General features: G+C 34.2%; 1 protein-coding gene and 1 pseudogene across 1 annotated transcript; one reads left to right on the forward strand and one right to left on the reverse strand.

Moving 5' to 3' along the window:
• Positions 1–4,444: 4,444 nt before the first annotated feature.
• LOC119989908 (MYB-like transcription factor ETC3) lies at positions 4,445–5,503 on the forward strand. Its single transcript, XM_038835673.1, has 3 exons — positions 4,445–4,567; positions 4,904–4,988; positions 5,112–5,503. The coding sequence occupies exons 1-3, from the start codon at positions 4,516–4,518 to the stop codon at positions 5,218–5,220; spliced, it is 246 nt and encodes an 81-aa protein (XP_038691601.1). The 5' UTR covers positions 4,445–4,515; the 3' UTR covers positions 5,221–5,503.
• Positions 5,504–5,842: 339 nt separating this feature from the next.
• Positions 5,843–8,082, reverse strand: LOC119987795 (annotated as a pseudogene).
• Between the last annotated feature and the right edge of the window lie 5,771 nt (positions 8,083–13,853).

Raw genomic sequence — 13,853 nt, forward strand, 5'->3', positions numbered from 1 at the left:
GAAGAATATGAGCAAACTAGGAGAAATTGCAACCCAAGGGAATAAAAAATCAAATAAAAAAATATCCCAATGCAAGCATATCAAACTAGATAAGAGGACATCAAAAAGAAATCCAAAACCCCCCACCAACCAGAATCCACGTAGTCCTTCCCATGGCTCTGCCCTTCTTCACTGACTTCATTTGACATCTCTCTCTCTAACGAGCTTGCTCTCTCAATAGGTTGTGTTAGTGATGAGTGCACAACATGTTATGTGGGTCTCTATCACACCGAAGAAACTTGAACTCAGCTCCCCATCTTGATAATTAATATTTTTCTTGACAGTGTAATTAATTTGGGACAGTGTAATAACTCACCGGAGCATACCTTAGATGTGGGTCTCTATTTTTCGGTAGCCGTTTTGATCGACGAAGGGCTGAGCTAGGTGCTCCTCACGTAAGTGAGTCCATTGGTGGTGTCGGGTTGCCAAATCGATATCGGAATCAGCCGGATATGTGATTTGTGTCCGGTGGATACCCATGGCTTCATGATGGATTTTCGACAAAATCAATAACCGTTGACGGCAAGTGGTGGCTGGGCGTTGCTCCTGGGGGTCGGACACTTCTTTTGGCTGCAACGACGGTCATATCGGTGGTCGGATGGCAGAGGTATGTTATTGGCCGTGAGAGAATAAGAGAGAATCGCGTGAGAGAGAGGAGAGGGAGAGATAGAGGAGAGATAAAAGTGATTTGTAAGGTTTGATTTTTGATTTTTGAATTTTGAATTTGCCTAATCAACATATCCAGTCAGTTATCACATCATTATGGATCTTTTATGTACACAAATCCTATGTATATATACCACTACCGTAATTTTATTTTAAAAAAACTAATATGGGCCCACAAGAAATGTTGTTTTTATAAATATGTAATCAAATAATTATTAAACTAATATGCTCGTTTTAGTGGACCCGGCTTTTTGATAATATATATTCAATAAAATATTTATTTTATAAAAAAACAAAAGTGAAACATATATTATTTTTCAATTTTTTATTTTATAATATTTATTTCAAAAAATATCATGAAAATATTTATAATAAAATAAGTAAAATATTTATAATAAATTTATAGGTACAAAATAATTATAATAATAATATATTAATTAAATTTAATAATAAAAGATATTATAAAAATTATAAAACCATAAAATATAGTATTATAAAATTTAAATAATATTTTTATTCAATAACATTTCCGCTAGCGTCGGTTTTTAGTTTACCAAACATCTCAAAGCATATTTCACAACTTTAGTTTAGTTTTTTTCTTATAGTTTTTTCGCTAGCATTGAAAATCAATCCAATCGCTCTAGTCAACGTACCCATAATATTATTCTTACTGCAACGAAAACGTTTCGATCTGTGTGATGCTGGCTGTTGTACTGTCAATTATTTTAGGCTGCTTCTTCATGACCGTTGCGCGACGCCCTGCCCCTACGGCTACCGACAATCTTTGGTGTCCACAAGTCTAATTGTAGCATGTTTTTCACACAACATGATTACAATTAATGACGCTCAAATTGACAAGACCTAATATTGAATATATATGTTTTGGCCATATCATACATTTGTGTATTGCAGTACAATATGTTGTTAATACGGATCAATTGTGAACCCAATAATTTGAACCCAGTCACATCCTTCGTGACCACATAAACGCCCTACGTGGCCACGTTCTTACTTTGGAGTTTTTTTTGGTACAAGACCTCTGATAGATTTTAAATATTACAATAGCACTCCCTTGATTTTTTTTTTTTTATCAAAATGGTATTTGACGTTGTTTGAAACAACCTTATTAAAAAAAAAATGTTCACTAAATATGTTGTTTGAAAGAGCGTCAATGACTTGAAAATAAAAATACACAAATGACATTATCTACAATAGCCTCATCACGAATAATAAAATATTTAGCCTAATAACGCTGTTCTATATGATGTCAACCATATTAGATTGTTTAAAAGAAATCATGAAATTGAAGAAAGAAAAAAAAAATTCAAGCCGTCGAGCTCGACCATGTAAAATAGGACATGAAATGAAGGCAGCAACTCATATATAAACGTTAACAAGTACGACAGGATAACACGTGATGGTGGGTGGACATCATTATTCAATATATCTCCTACACAAATAAAAATAAATATTTAAGGGTAATGGTTTCAATTCCCATGTAATTTTCTTTTCTCTGTGAATCGAAGATCTAGCTTGTAATTGTATAATGCATGTGATACGGGAAATTCCATGTACATGAGTACATGTGATACTGTCATGGTTACATTCCTTGGTATAAGCAAAAGAAGAAAGAAAAACATCTATTATAGTTGCATAAATGTTTCTACCAAATATCACCTCTAGTCATATGGTGACACGTGGTAATATGGGGCCACCATTAGATAATCTCAACGAATCACAAAACTATACGTGGCAAAAAAGATAATTTTTGTGTTTACCATTTGTTCATTTTGCAGGGATTACGGTCTTATTTGGTCTGAAATTTAGAATTATGTTCCTGGGAAATATGGTGTATGAAGGTGTATGGTTCAAAAGAGCTAAAATGCAGGGATTTTGTGTTAGAACTGTTTTCTTCTATGTAAAAGCTATCATTTAATAAATCGGCGAGATTTTAATTGGATAAGTGCAAAGCAGTTCAAAAGATTGAGGAATTTGATGCACATACGTTCATAGCTTCATTCAATGGTGGCAAGGATTGTGACAGTTTGTATGTTTAATCTTGAGGTTTTATATATATAAAACTAGTTGTGAATGATAATTATCTTATCTTTTTATTTTTTTTAGGGAATTGAGGAACCACCCAACTCTGCATGCTCTTCGGACAAATGAGTGAGTGTAAATCTCATATCATCAGAACAACTTACTCCACTTTAGCGACTTGTAGGACTGGGCCGGAACCTATGCGAGTAGGAGTCCAGAAGTGGGACAAACCCACCAAAAAATATCTAGCTGATTGGTCCGAACTCCCGATCTTGAGCACCGGAGTTTATTTCCTTTCAAGCCTCTGTGGTTGTAGCATCCGCAGCTATATGTTGTCTTAGCTTATAAAACACACATTTCCATACATTCCAACAATATATTCCCAATGAAAACCCCAATATATTCAAGCGATGTATTATTTTCATCATTTCAATAGAGGTACTTTCATTTTGGGGTGTTTGTCTTCTATCTTTTGTTTTTCTCACTTGACGCTCAATAAATTTTAGGTCTCTTTCAAGGAGGCATGCCCTCGAACCAGCAATTTTATATTCTAAAATTACACGCAACTCTTTTGATAGCAAGTCAGATTGGTGCGCAATCCCATATTTAGGCTCGTTTCGTATAACATTTGAAAAGTATCATATATGCGAACATATACACTGGTTTTAAATATTGTCCAAAATGTTGTGATTGTTTGTTTCAAGTGATAGAATTTACGATGTTTAAAATGTTGTGACAAATTGCATACATGGGCATCATGCAATTCATCATAAAACAGAAACAGTCCATTATCAAATGGTTCAACATTTCAAGAGATTTAGGGACATCTTCAATAAAAAAATTATTACATACGAAAAAGTTAAACTAAAAAATTCTGTCATATTTTGAAAGTTAAAAAAAAATTGTTACATATTTTTAAAAAATAAATTGATAAATATCAAATTTTGTTAAATATTTTTTAAAAAATTAAAATGTTACACGTTTAAAAAGTTCTTTGTGAAGGGTGAATCGGATTTAGGTATATTTAAAATATGACAGAAAAATGTGAGGTATTCAATATTCTAGATATTTGAAAGTTAAAATCAATGAAGGTTACCAAAATGACCTTCAAGTAGCATTTCAAAATGCTCCAATAAAATGTTAACTTATGCTACTTCAAATGCAACGTTTGGCTACTAAGTAATATATATGCTACTTGAATGTCTTGCCAGGGTCATATATATATATATATATGAATTCTCTTATAAATACTTAAAGTAAGCACTTAAAATAAGTATATCTTTTTGATAATGATTTAAGTGAAATGACTAGTGGAACTCATTATTTTGGGTACCACATGTTTTAAATCAATAGTGAAAACATATATATTTATTTTAAGTCTGGAGAATTCCTAATATATAAAATTCTCTTATATGAATCAAAAGTATGAACACAAAATCCAAATACACATATTTATATGCGGATAAGTATGAGGATTAGGATAAACCATGAGTTGCTTTCAGAAATAGTGAAAAATGTACGGCGGCGAGGGTGATAATGTAAATTTATTGTGCCATTAGCCACAAAAAGCAAACACACCAATTACTAAACAAGGCTTACGAGTTACGACTCCAAGAACTACCGGTCTACGCCTCTCAACCACCACTCGATTTTAACGACCCATCCCCTTAAATGCTCCTACACTACTTACTTAGACCCTCATACATCCTTAACATTCTAGAGAGAGAGAGAAGAGAGAGAGAGAGTTAGAGGGGATTCTCAGAGAAAAAAATGGGTGACTTGCAAGATACATCCCAACACCCCAGTAAAGATATTACTAAAGGTACGTACTTATATATGCTTCCTTTCCTTCTTTTAATCCAACATTATAGGTTAAAACCACGGAAACAGTTATTACAAGTTCAAATCACGAAAACAGTTTGGTATATTAAGTTTTATGCTTATAGGTTCAAACCATGAAAGTGTATTAATTTTTTTATGCATAAACAGTATGTAGAGTACGTAATAGGGCCAACAACTCCTCAGTCGAGGTGGTTAAAATATATACTCGAATTGAGTGATACCCAAATTCAAGTTTCCACTCTTGCTTGCCTACCAAAAAAAGAATACGTACGTAATAGGATTGGGTTTCTTTATTGATGGATTTGTTTTCTTTTAGATGCAACAGGAAAGGAATCCAAGCTGGAGTTCACTGAAGATGAAGAAAGTCTCATTGGCAGAATGTTTAGATTGGTTGGACAGAGGTAGCTAGGTTTTTCTTCTTTTTATTTCTTAATTTTGTGTAACTAATCAATGTGAATTTGCTTTAGCTTGAATTCTTCGTTGTTGGGCTTTTTTTTTTTTTATGGAGTTGGATGGATTAATAGGTGGGGTTTGATTGCTGGGAGAATACCAGGAAGAAGTGCAGAAGAGATTGAGAAGTACTGGACTTCAAAGTCTAGCAGCAGCTCGTCAAGTAAACACAATAGCTTTTGAGCCCGAGTGCTCAATCCCTCAAATTGACTACTTGTTGTGATATAGAACACTAGAACCATAGGCACAATTCTTGGTTTGTTTGTGAGTTTTCTGATTGAAAGTACAAACCAAGGAGGCAAGGATTGAGCCACAATTGTCATTTCACTCATACACACCCTTAAAAAGTAGTGTGTATTTTAAGTGTCCAACTTAAGTGTGCATAGGAGAATTTCTGTGTGTGTATATATATAGTTGTGAATGATAATTATCTTGCCTTTTTTTTTTTGGGAACCGAGGAACCATCCAACTCAGTATGCTCTTCTGACAGATGAGTGAGCGTAAATGTCATACCATCAGAACAACCTATATACCCCATGCTAGCAACATGTAGGACTGGGCCGGAACCCATGCGGGTAAGAGTTCAGAAGTGGGACAACCCACAAAGAAATATCTAGCTGGTTGGTCCGAACTCCCAATCTTGAGCACCGTAAACCCTAAGTCTGGAGAGATGATTAACTAGATTATGGCCAAGTGGTTTTATCTTGTGATTAATGCAAATATGACTACCGGAAGAAAGAAAATCATCACCATCCTCAAAAGGCTTTATTTGTTAAAAAAAGAGTGCTACAATTGATGGAAACAATTAACTAAATGAACTGTTCTTCGAGCAGGCGATAAAGGATCCATTCTTAGCGAAGTCGCGGAGTGGTTTTATCAGTGGATCTGATCAAGTTATAGGCAAATGCTCCTGCTATTGCTCCAACGATTGGTTCTACTATGTAAACCCATAGTCCTGTATAAACATGCTTTAACAAAGCTGGTGCAATGCTCCTTGCAGGATTCATTGAAGCTCCTGAAATTGGCCTGCAAATTAATGTTGTAAAATCAATTTGTTATTACTAACATCTTCAAAAACATATATATATATATAACTTAATTACCCTGCAACAAAGACATCCAACATTATAGTCATTCCAACAGCAACCCCTCCCATGTGTCCTACCTGCAAAGAAAAGTAAATTTATTTGTAGCAGTGAATACAAGATTGCTGGTATTTGGTATTACAAGTGAGTTTAATAAGTTAAAAAGAATCAACAAGCATGTCAACATAATTGTGTAAAAATTGGAAGGGAATCCAATCAAAGAACTATGTATGTTTAATTTTTGTAAAAGACTCGTAAAAGGTGTCACATCGGTTTAGTGTAATCCAATGATGCGATTTATAATTATATTATGTATAGGAGTATAGACTCGATCTTAATGACCTTTCGTGTAATCCGCTTGTTAGACCTCGTATAACCGAATCTACAAGTGTGAGAAAATGTTAAGATTTGTAAAAAATCTCACATTGGTTTGATGTAAGCCAATAATATGATTTATAGGTGTGAGTTTAACCTTAAACACACTTCGGATCGGGTTAGGCACACGTAAACCCGTTTGACAGATTAGTTGGGTTGAAGCGTACTCGAAACCACTTGTAAAAAACTATGTCAGTTTAGAATTGAACTCTCGACCTCAGACGAGATTCTTTACGCATACAGAGGGATACAAACCATCAAAATGTTGAAGTGAAAAACAGTCAACTTTAGAAGTGAGTTGTGAAGCTGAATGGTATAAAAAGAGACAGAAAAAATACAAACCGCTCTGTTATCAGTAGCAACAGCAGAAACGACAAACATCAACAAGAAGGTGGCGATGATTTCCATAACCAAAGACTGTCCACTAGATCCAACTGGTATTGTTCCAAAATAATCTTTAGGAGTCACATCCAGTGTCAAGATTAATGTTCCGCTAGCCAGGATAGAACCAATCAGTTGCGCCACAATGTAAATTGGCACCTACACAAGTTACTCATACTAGTTAATTGGCCAATCATATTTTATGTTTTGAAAGTTGCATGCACCGTTTTCTCGTTTATGTCCTTTAAATTTAAAACATCTCATTCATTTAGTCAATTAAAACGGCACTGATAAAAATACCTCACACTATTTAATTGCATCCACAATTGATAAGGTGCCCGTTTGACACTGTGGTACCCACAGCGATATCGCTGAGCCAAACATGTGGTTGACAAGCTTTTTTTTCGTTACTTTATTTTTTTCATTTTCATTAGTTTATTACATATAATATTATTATTTGAAAATAAAAATTTACAATTGCAAATTTAAATTTAATTACAAAAATTAATAATAAAATAAAGGAAATTTACAAGAAAAATCATAAAATATAATATTATAAACTTTGTAACATAATAATTTTATTTTTATTTATATAAAAATATTTGTGATTGATATTATAAAATTAAATTTGATAATAAATTATATTCTAATATTTATAAAAAATTTAAAATTTAAATAAACTCTATCAAACGGGGCTAAAAAAACCTATAAATCTAATTAGTTAAGCACATAATCTATCAAAATGACCTCTTTATATGGGAATCTGCGAAAAATAGTCAGAGCGATTGTGACTGCTGGATTGAAGTGAGCTCCAGAAACATGACCGACCGTATAAACCATCACTGTAACAATCAAACCCCATGTCACACAAATGCCAGGGAATGTCACTGAACCATAGATCTTGTTCACTGCCACCGATCCGCACCCTGCGAAGATCAAAAAATATGTCCCAATCGCAATAAACTATCAAGATAATCCCAAATCAACATGTCAATAACTTAACTTCAATGCTGGTTTAATTTGATTTTATATTGATCGATCGATCGTCAATGACCTTTTGAGCGAGGGTTACAACTGTAGTTGAGGAACAACAACCACCGATGTTTCGATTTGCTTTATCAGACTCTCTGGTGGCGGCGTTGGTGATGGTAATGTTGCCTAGCTCCATCTCTGAAATCTCTTCTTCCTCCCTCTTTCTAGTCATTTTCTTTTCCTCTTCAAAAAGATTGAGGGTTTGTTTTGTGTATTTGAATCGGCCTAATATGGGTTTTTATTTGTTATGGTAATGATGATCGTTTCTGTATTTTTGGATAAACTTCAGATATAATTACCACATTTGGAAGGTCTCTCAACCCCTATTTGAGAAAAAATTTAGTGGTCTTGATTTTGACATGTAGGAAAATCAATAGAATCACGATAATTCATGGGATGTGAGGTGAAATCATGGGTAGGTGGCATAATAATAAATAGTTTATAATTTGAATTGGAAATTATTCTCAACTACCCATGTATTAACTATTGATACAAAAAATGTCACTATATACCATCTATGAAGTGTTATTATACTATTGATTATGATACTACCATATCGGCGTGTGGAATATGATACCAAAACTATGAAATGTAATTATACTACTTATTATGTACACCATATCAGGGTCTGACCTGACATACTAAATATATTCTGCACCTACCCCCGGACTCAAGGGATTCTCTTGTATTTACCATTTTGCCACAAATTCAAACTCGGTGTCTTCCGCGGCTGTGCCTATAAATATCCAGTCCAACCCATGTTTGGGAATTTCCAAACTCGCTTTTCCATTTATTACCAAGGGAGATCCATTGGATACTTTGAATATTTCTTGGAGATCCATAGAATACTTTGAAATCTTCCTCTCAAATCCCCTCAAATATCTCTCATTAATTTTTTATTATAAACTATCCAAACAAGGGAATTGGAATGAAACTTCATTTATCTTCTCTTCTCTTCCCTTCCCTCCAAATCCGTCAATCCAAACACACTCTAAGAGTCATACTTGATGAAGCTGAAACAGATTGGGCCAACAAAAAGCTTTTAAGTGAGTTGGGCTTGATGATGATAATTCCATTGTGAAAGGCCCCAGGTTTACCTATCAATTTATAAACAAGAGGTGTGGGCAAATGCTCTAACTAGGCCCCACTATATTGGGCTTTTCTGTAAAGGTAACGATAAGAAAGAGGACCAGCCCAGCCCAACAAGGTGATTAGTACGTTAATGAATACGAATAGTTTTGCCGTAGTAAATTGAATTCAATTTTCTTAATTTAGTTCCGTTTTTCGATTTGGTTTCAGTTTAAGGATTTCGTAAAATTTGGTAATCATTTATTTTTTTGTTTGGTTTGGAAAAATTAAATTCGGTTTAAAATAAAAAAACCGTAATATTTAATTTATATATAAAATCAAAAAATTTAAATTCGATTTTCTGAGGCTTGTATATAATTTTCATATATGTGATTGTGAATTAGGTTCTAATCGAACCTTCATTAATCGGTTTGGTTTGATTTTATAACACAGCCGGGTTTTTCTATTTTGTTGAAACCGAGATTTTTCAATATTACTAAAACCGAACTGCCAACCCATTTGAACACCCCTTCCCTTTGGAGTGATAATATTAAATCCTTCTTTGGTCTTAAAAAAACTCAAGGTGGAAGGAAGTACAGCATAAACACATTCAGACGCATCATGATATCAAGTCATAACAGTTTTCCCAATATTTTATGTAGGGTGGACCCAGCCTCCCGAGTATACGGGGTCGGGTTTAAACAGAAACTAAAACAATTCGCAGGGCTGCATTTGAAATTTTTTTTGAATTATTTATTAATTATGTTTTCAAAAGTATTAAAAAACAACACTAAAAATATTTTTTTTTTGGTTATTTATTAATTATGGACTTTTAAAATTTAAAAATACATTAGTTATAATTTACGAGAGTAATTGATTATGCCCATTTATTGATAAGTTATGGGCTCTTAACCATTTACAAAACTAAGTGACTAGCCCATAATCCATTAACACTTCAGTATTCACATTTGACAAAGTGTGCCGTTATTTGCACACATGATTGATCCCATTACACACATAATTTTTTGAAAATTTTAATTTACCAAGGTATCCTTATGTAGAATTACCAAACATGTTGGCCTTAAAATTTTATTTCTGCATAGGCCATCTCGTTTTACCAAACAGGCAAACATAATCTCTTAACCGATCAAAACACACAACTTTGGTCCTATCTAATCTTCTTTTTTATCTTATATATGTGTGTGTGTGAAGCCTTTGTATATCAGTGCACTGTGCACAGTGAAAAAATAACAACAACTGGGAACAAGCAAGCAAGAGGACACAAAGATCTTGACGTTCCTATCGAGAGCAGCTTCTGCGAGTGAATTTCTATAACCCTTCGTTAAGTCTTAACAGGGCATGTTGGCATTTTGAGGGGGGAATGAGGTGAGTCACAATTAAAATGGTGAGATTGTCTAATCTCCACAAGGGAGAACGAGTTTGATATTCAAAATATTATTATACCCCTTATTAAGAATTAATAATAACCATTAAATTAATCTATTCTTATTTTTTTGTACAATTAAAATTGTAACACTCATGCTAACTCTTCATTTCATGCCAGACATAATAATGTTTATCTCACACTCATCTCATATTCGCCTCAAGCTCGCCTCACACTCGCTCGCCTCACATTCAGACTCATTGGATTAGCAACCAAATGCCCCGTAAGAGCGATCACAAGATCGGGCTTTCAGAGCTTAGACAACATTAACAGCTTCGCACAAAGGGTTTTTTAGGTTCGTTTGTGTCAATATTTCCGGCCGAAGCTCGCCGGAAATAAAAGAATGATGACATGTATGAAGCACAAAATGAGCCAACATCTTCGAAGATCTTGTGTATGGTTCAGATCAAGCAATATAAGCACAAGAAAAATGACAAAATAGGATAAGAAAAATTATCAAGACTCCTGAAGGAATGAAGAGCAGTACAATACTTTGTTATCCCCCAAAGTACATAGACGTCGAAGATTAAGAGAATTTTTGACGGCCGTGCAAAACCTCCTGTGAGATCCAAAACACTGTATAGAGCGTCGTTGTTAAAATAACTTGTGAAATGAAGTTGAGTTTCATTGATCAAGAGAAAGTTGTACAAAAGCTTGAGAGCAGTCTGCAGATCAAGAAGCAAATAGGATATATCTGAAAGGGTTATATCGGAAGTTCAATGTCTGTGTTTGGAAAAAATTAAGGGTGTGTTAAGTAAGTATGTGCATTGAGTCTAATTATGTGTGCAAATAGCTGATCCTTTTCACAAAACAATTAGAGAAATTTTATTTACACACCACTAAAATGTTGAGTTTACATCATTTATATCAATATTATAAGTTTACATCAAAATTTTATAAGTTTTCACCTAATTTTTAATGAGTAGACTAAATTATCTTTTAGTAGTAGAATATTATATAGAAAACTAGAAAAGTGTTAAATTTACACACATTAACAAACTCACATCTCTTACCCTTTTTTGCATCTCAAGACAACATGTAGTGTTGTTTCAACCCACCGGAAAATCGACCTAGCATTCTGTCGAGGAAGCATGCCAAGACAACTCAATGGGTGTCTATACTTGTTCTTCATGTTCGATTTTGTGTCTTAATTTGTTCAAAACTTTATCAACGAATCAGGTCCAATTTTGTATACAAAAAAAGGACAAATCGTACTGTTTATATGTAACAAAATCGACAGGATGTGTCGATTTGAGTGGAAGATAACAACACAATGTGTCGATTTTGGCTACTCTAAACGACAAAGTATGTCATTTTTTACCTTTGAAAATGACAACACCGTGTTATTGGGAAATAAGACCCACGATAATTCTTGACGGATAAATCAACATGACAAAATAGAGAAATTGAAATAGAAAAGTGCAACAATCACAACACAATATTTACGTGAAAAACCTCCAAGCCTGGAGGAAAAATCACGGCCGTTATCAAAAGACAATCAAGAGAAAAATCACTATATAGAAAATTGTTATAACATACACACTCGATTTTCTCTCACCAAGAAAAACCCAAGAAACCCAAGAGATAAACTCACACGTGTTTGTCAAGATGGTTGCCATCCTGCAATGGAGCATTAAGCGTTTCAAAGCTTCTTCAAACAAGAAGCATCTGTTAAGAAAAGTGGTCCTTTCCTTTGATGGTGTTCTAGAGTTAAGATTCTTTCGCAAGTTGTTTTTCAAACCATGAAAGCAACTCTTGTCAGACCTTGATAGCCAAACTTGCCTCCAAGGGACGTCTTCCAACCCCCACCAGAACCTTGCAAAAGGAGGTCGTAGCAGGTCTTGATTTGGAACGCCCTGCCTTTCCAAATCATGTGGTATTCACGATTGGGATGAGGTTTGAGATCCGATTCCTAGTCCATGACCTCTCCATTGAAAATGGCATTCCAAATAATCTCACAATTGTAGTAAGCAATATTAGTGTAAACTTAGTACTTTTATGGTGTCAACTCAACACTTTAGTGGTATGCAAGTAAAATTTTCCAAATAACTATAATCAAAACCCAAAAATTACAAGAATAATAAGCCCATTTGTTTTTACATTAGACCATTTATTATAAGTTATGGGCATATAGTTATGGCCATATGAAAACCTACTAAGTACTATCAAAGTAACAATTTACAAAAAGATTGAACCCATTTGTTAGTATTAGTGGTGTCAAAATTGAAAGTGGGGTTAAAATCATATTTTATATATATCTATATTGAAAAGAAAAAAAATTAGTGGTGTCAATTGACCCCACTAGCTAAAGCATGGGTCCACCCCTGTTTCTTGGTGTATCCCTTTGACCCCTCCTTTCCTAATTTGCGACGAGGCACCGGTGGTTGCCCACTAGTAGGTGAAATGAGACTGTCGGTGGCCACAAACAAAACTATTCAGTGTCCCCAAGCCATCCCTTTGTATAAACTATACCACTTGTTAATAACCAGGACGGACATGCGTCGATACACGTATTCACCAACAGGCCTATATATTTCCTCAACCAACGACACATGTTGATTGATTAAGGGAGGTATTTGTCATCACAACTTTCACATTTAAACAATGTAGGATGTTCGAACCACACAAAAGTTATCATCAAACTTCCTCATACAAGACATCTTTTGGTTTCTTGCTTTTGCATTATTTGTTTTTCAAATCAAAATCAACTATTTAGGCCGCCTTTTAATAACACAAATAGACAATAATGCTTTTCCTTTCATTAGTAATTAGTGTCATCGTTTGCTCTGTTTCTTTATGGCTTGTCATCAAAAGAAAGAACCTTTCATCCACCAATATGAATGTATGACTGACATCCAAAAGATTCCACACACACAAACTTGTTCTTCGAGTGCTCCCCATCCATAGCTGAAGGAATGAATCATTTTATCATAGAGCTCCATCATCATTCAAACCCAGTGAAATCGAAAAAGATTTGCTGGAATGATTTCAACAATTCCATATGATATGCACCATTGAATACATTGAGTGTGGTATTTTTAAATCCAATATATGATTGCATTGCAGGGTGGTAGAATTGGCCGGACTATTTCCAGCACCCTATCCCCAGTGAAGTGCGAATCTGTTGAAATCTTAGCAATGCTTTCCTCTCTTTAGATGCCTTGACAAATTTAAGACACTTTTGATAAAATATTATTACATTTGACATCGAACCACAAAATTCAGCAACTTTCTTGTCGACTAATAAAGGTCCATTCAATTTCAATGTTCCATTAATTGATTTTTGGATCTGCTAAATTATTGTAGCCTGCACAAATCTATAGGCAGCCGATTGCTTTGCTTTGTTTATAAAAAACATTTGAAATTTTTCTCAAAAATAAATAAATAATAGAGATCAATAATTGCAGGAACAGTAATACTGTTCTCTTCCA

This window comes from Tripterygium wilfordii, chromosome 21 (genome assembly GCF_013401445.1).
Source record: "Tripterygium wilfordii isolate XIE 37 chromosome 21, ASM1340144v1, whole genome shotgun sequence".
In the NCBI taxonomy this organism is placed as follows: Eukaryota; Viridiplantae; Streptophyta; class Magnoliopsida; order Celastrales; family Celastraceae; genus Tripterygium; species Tripterygium wilfordii.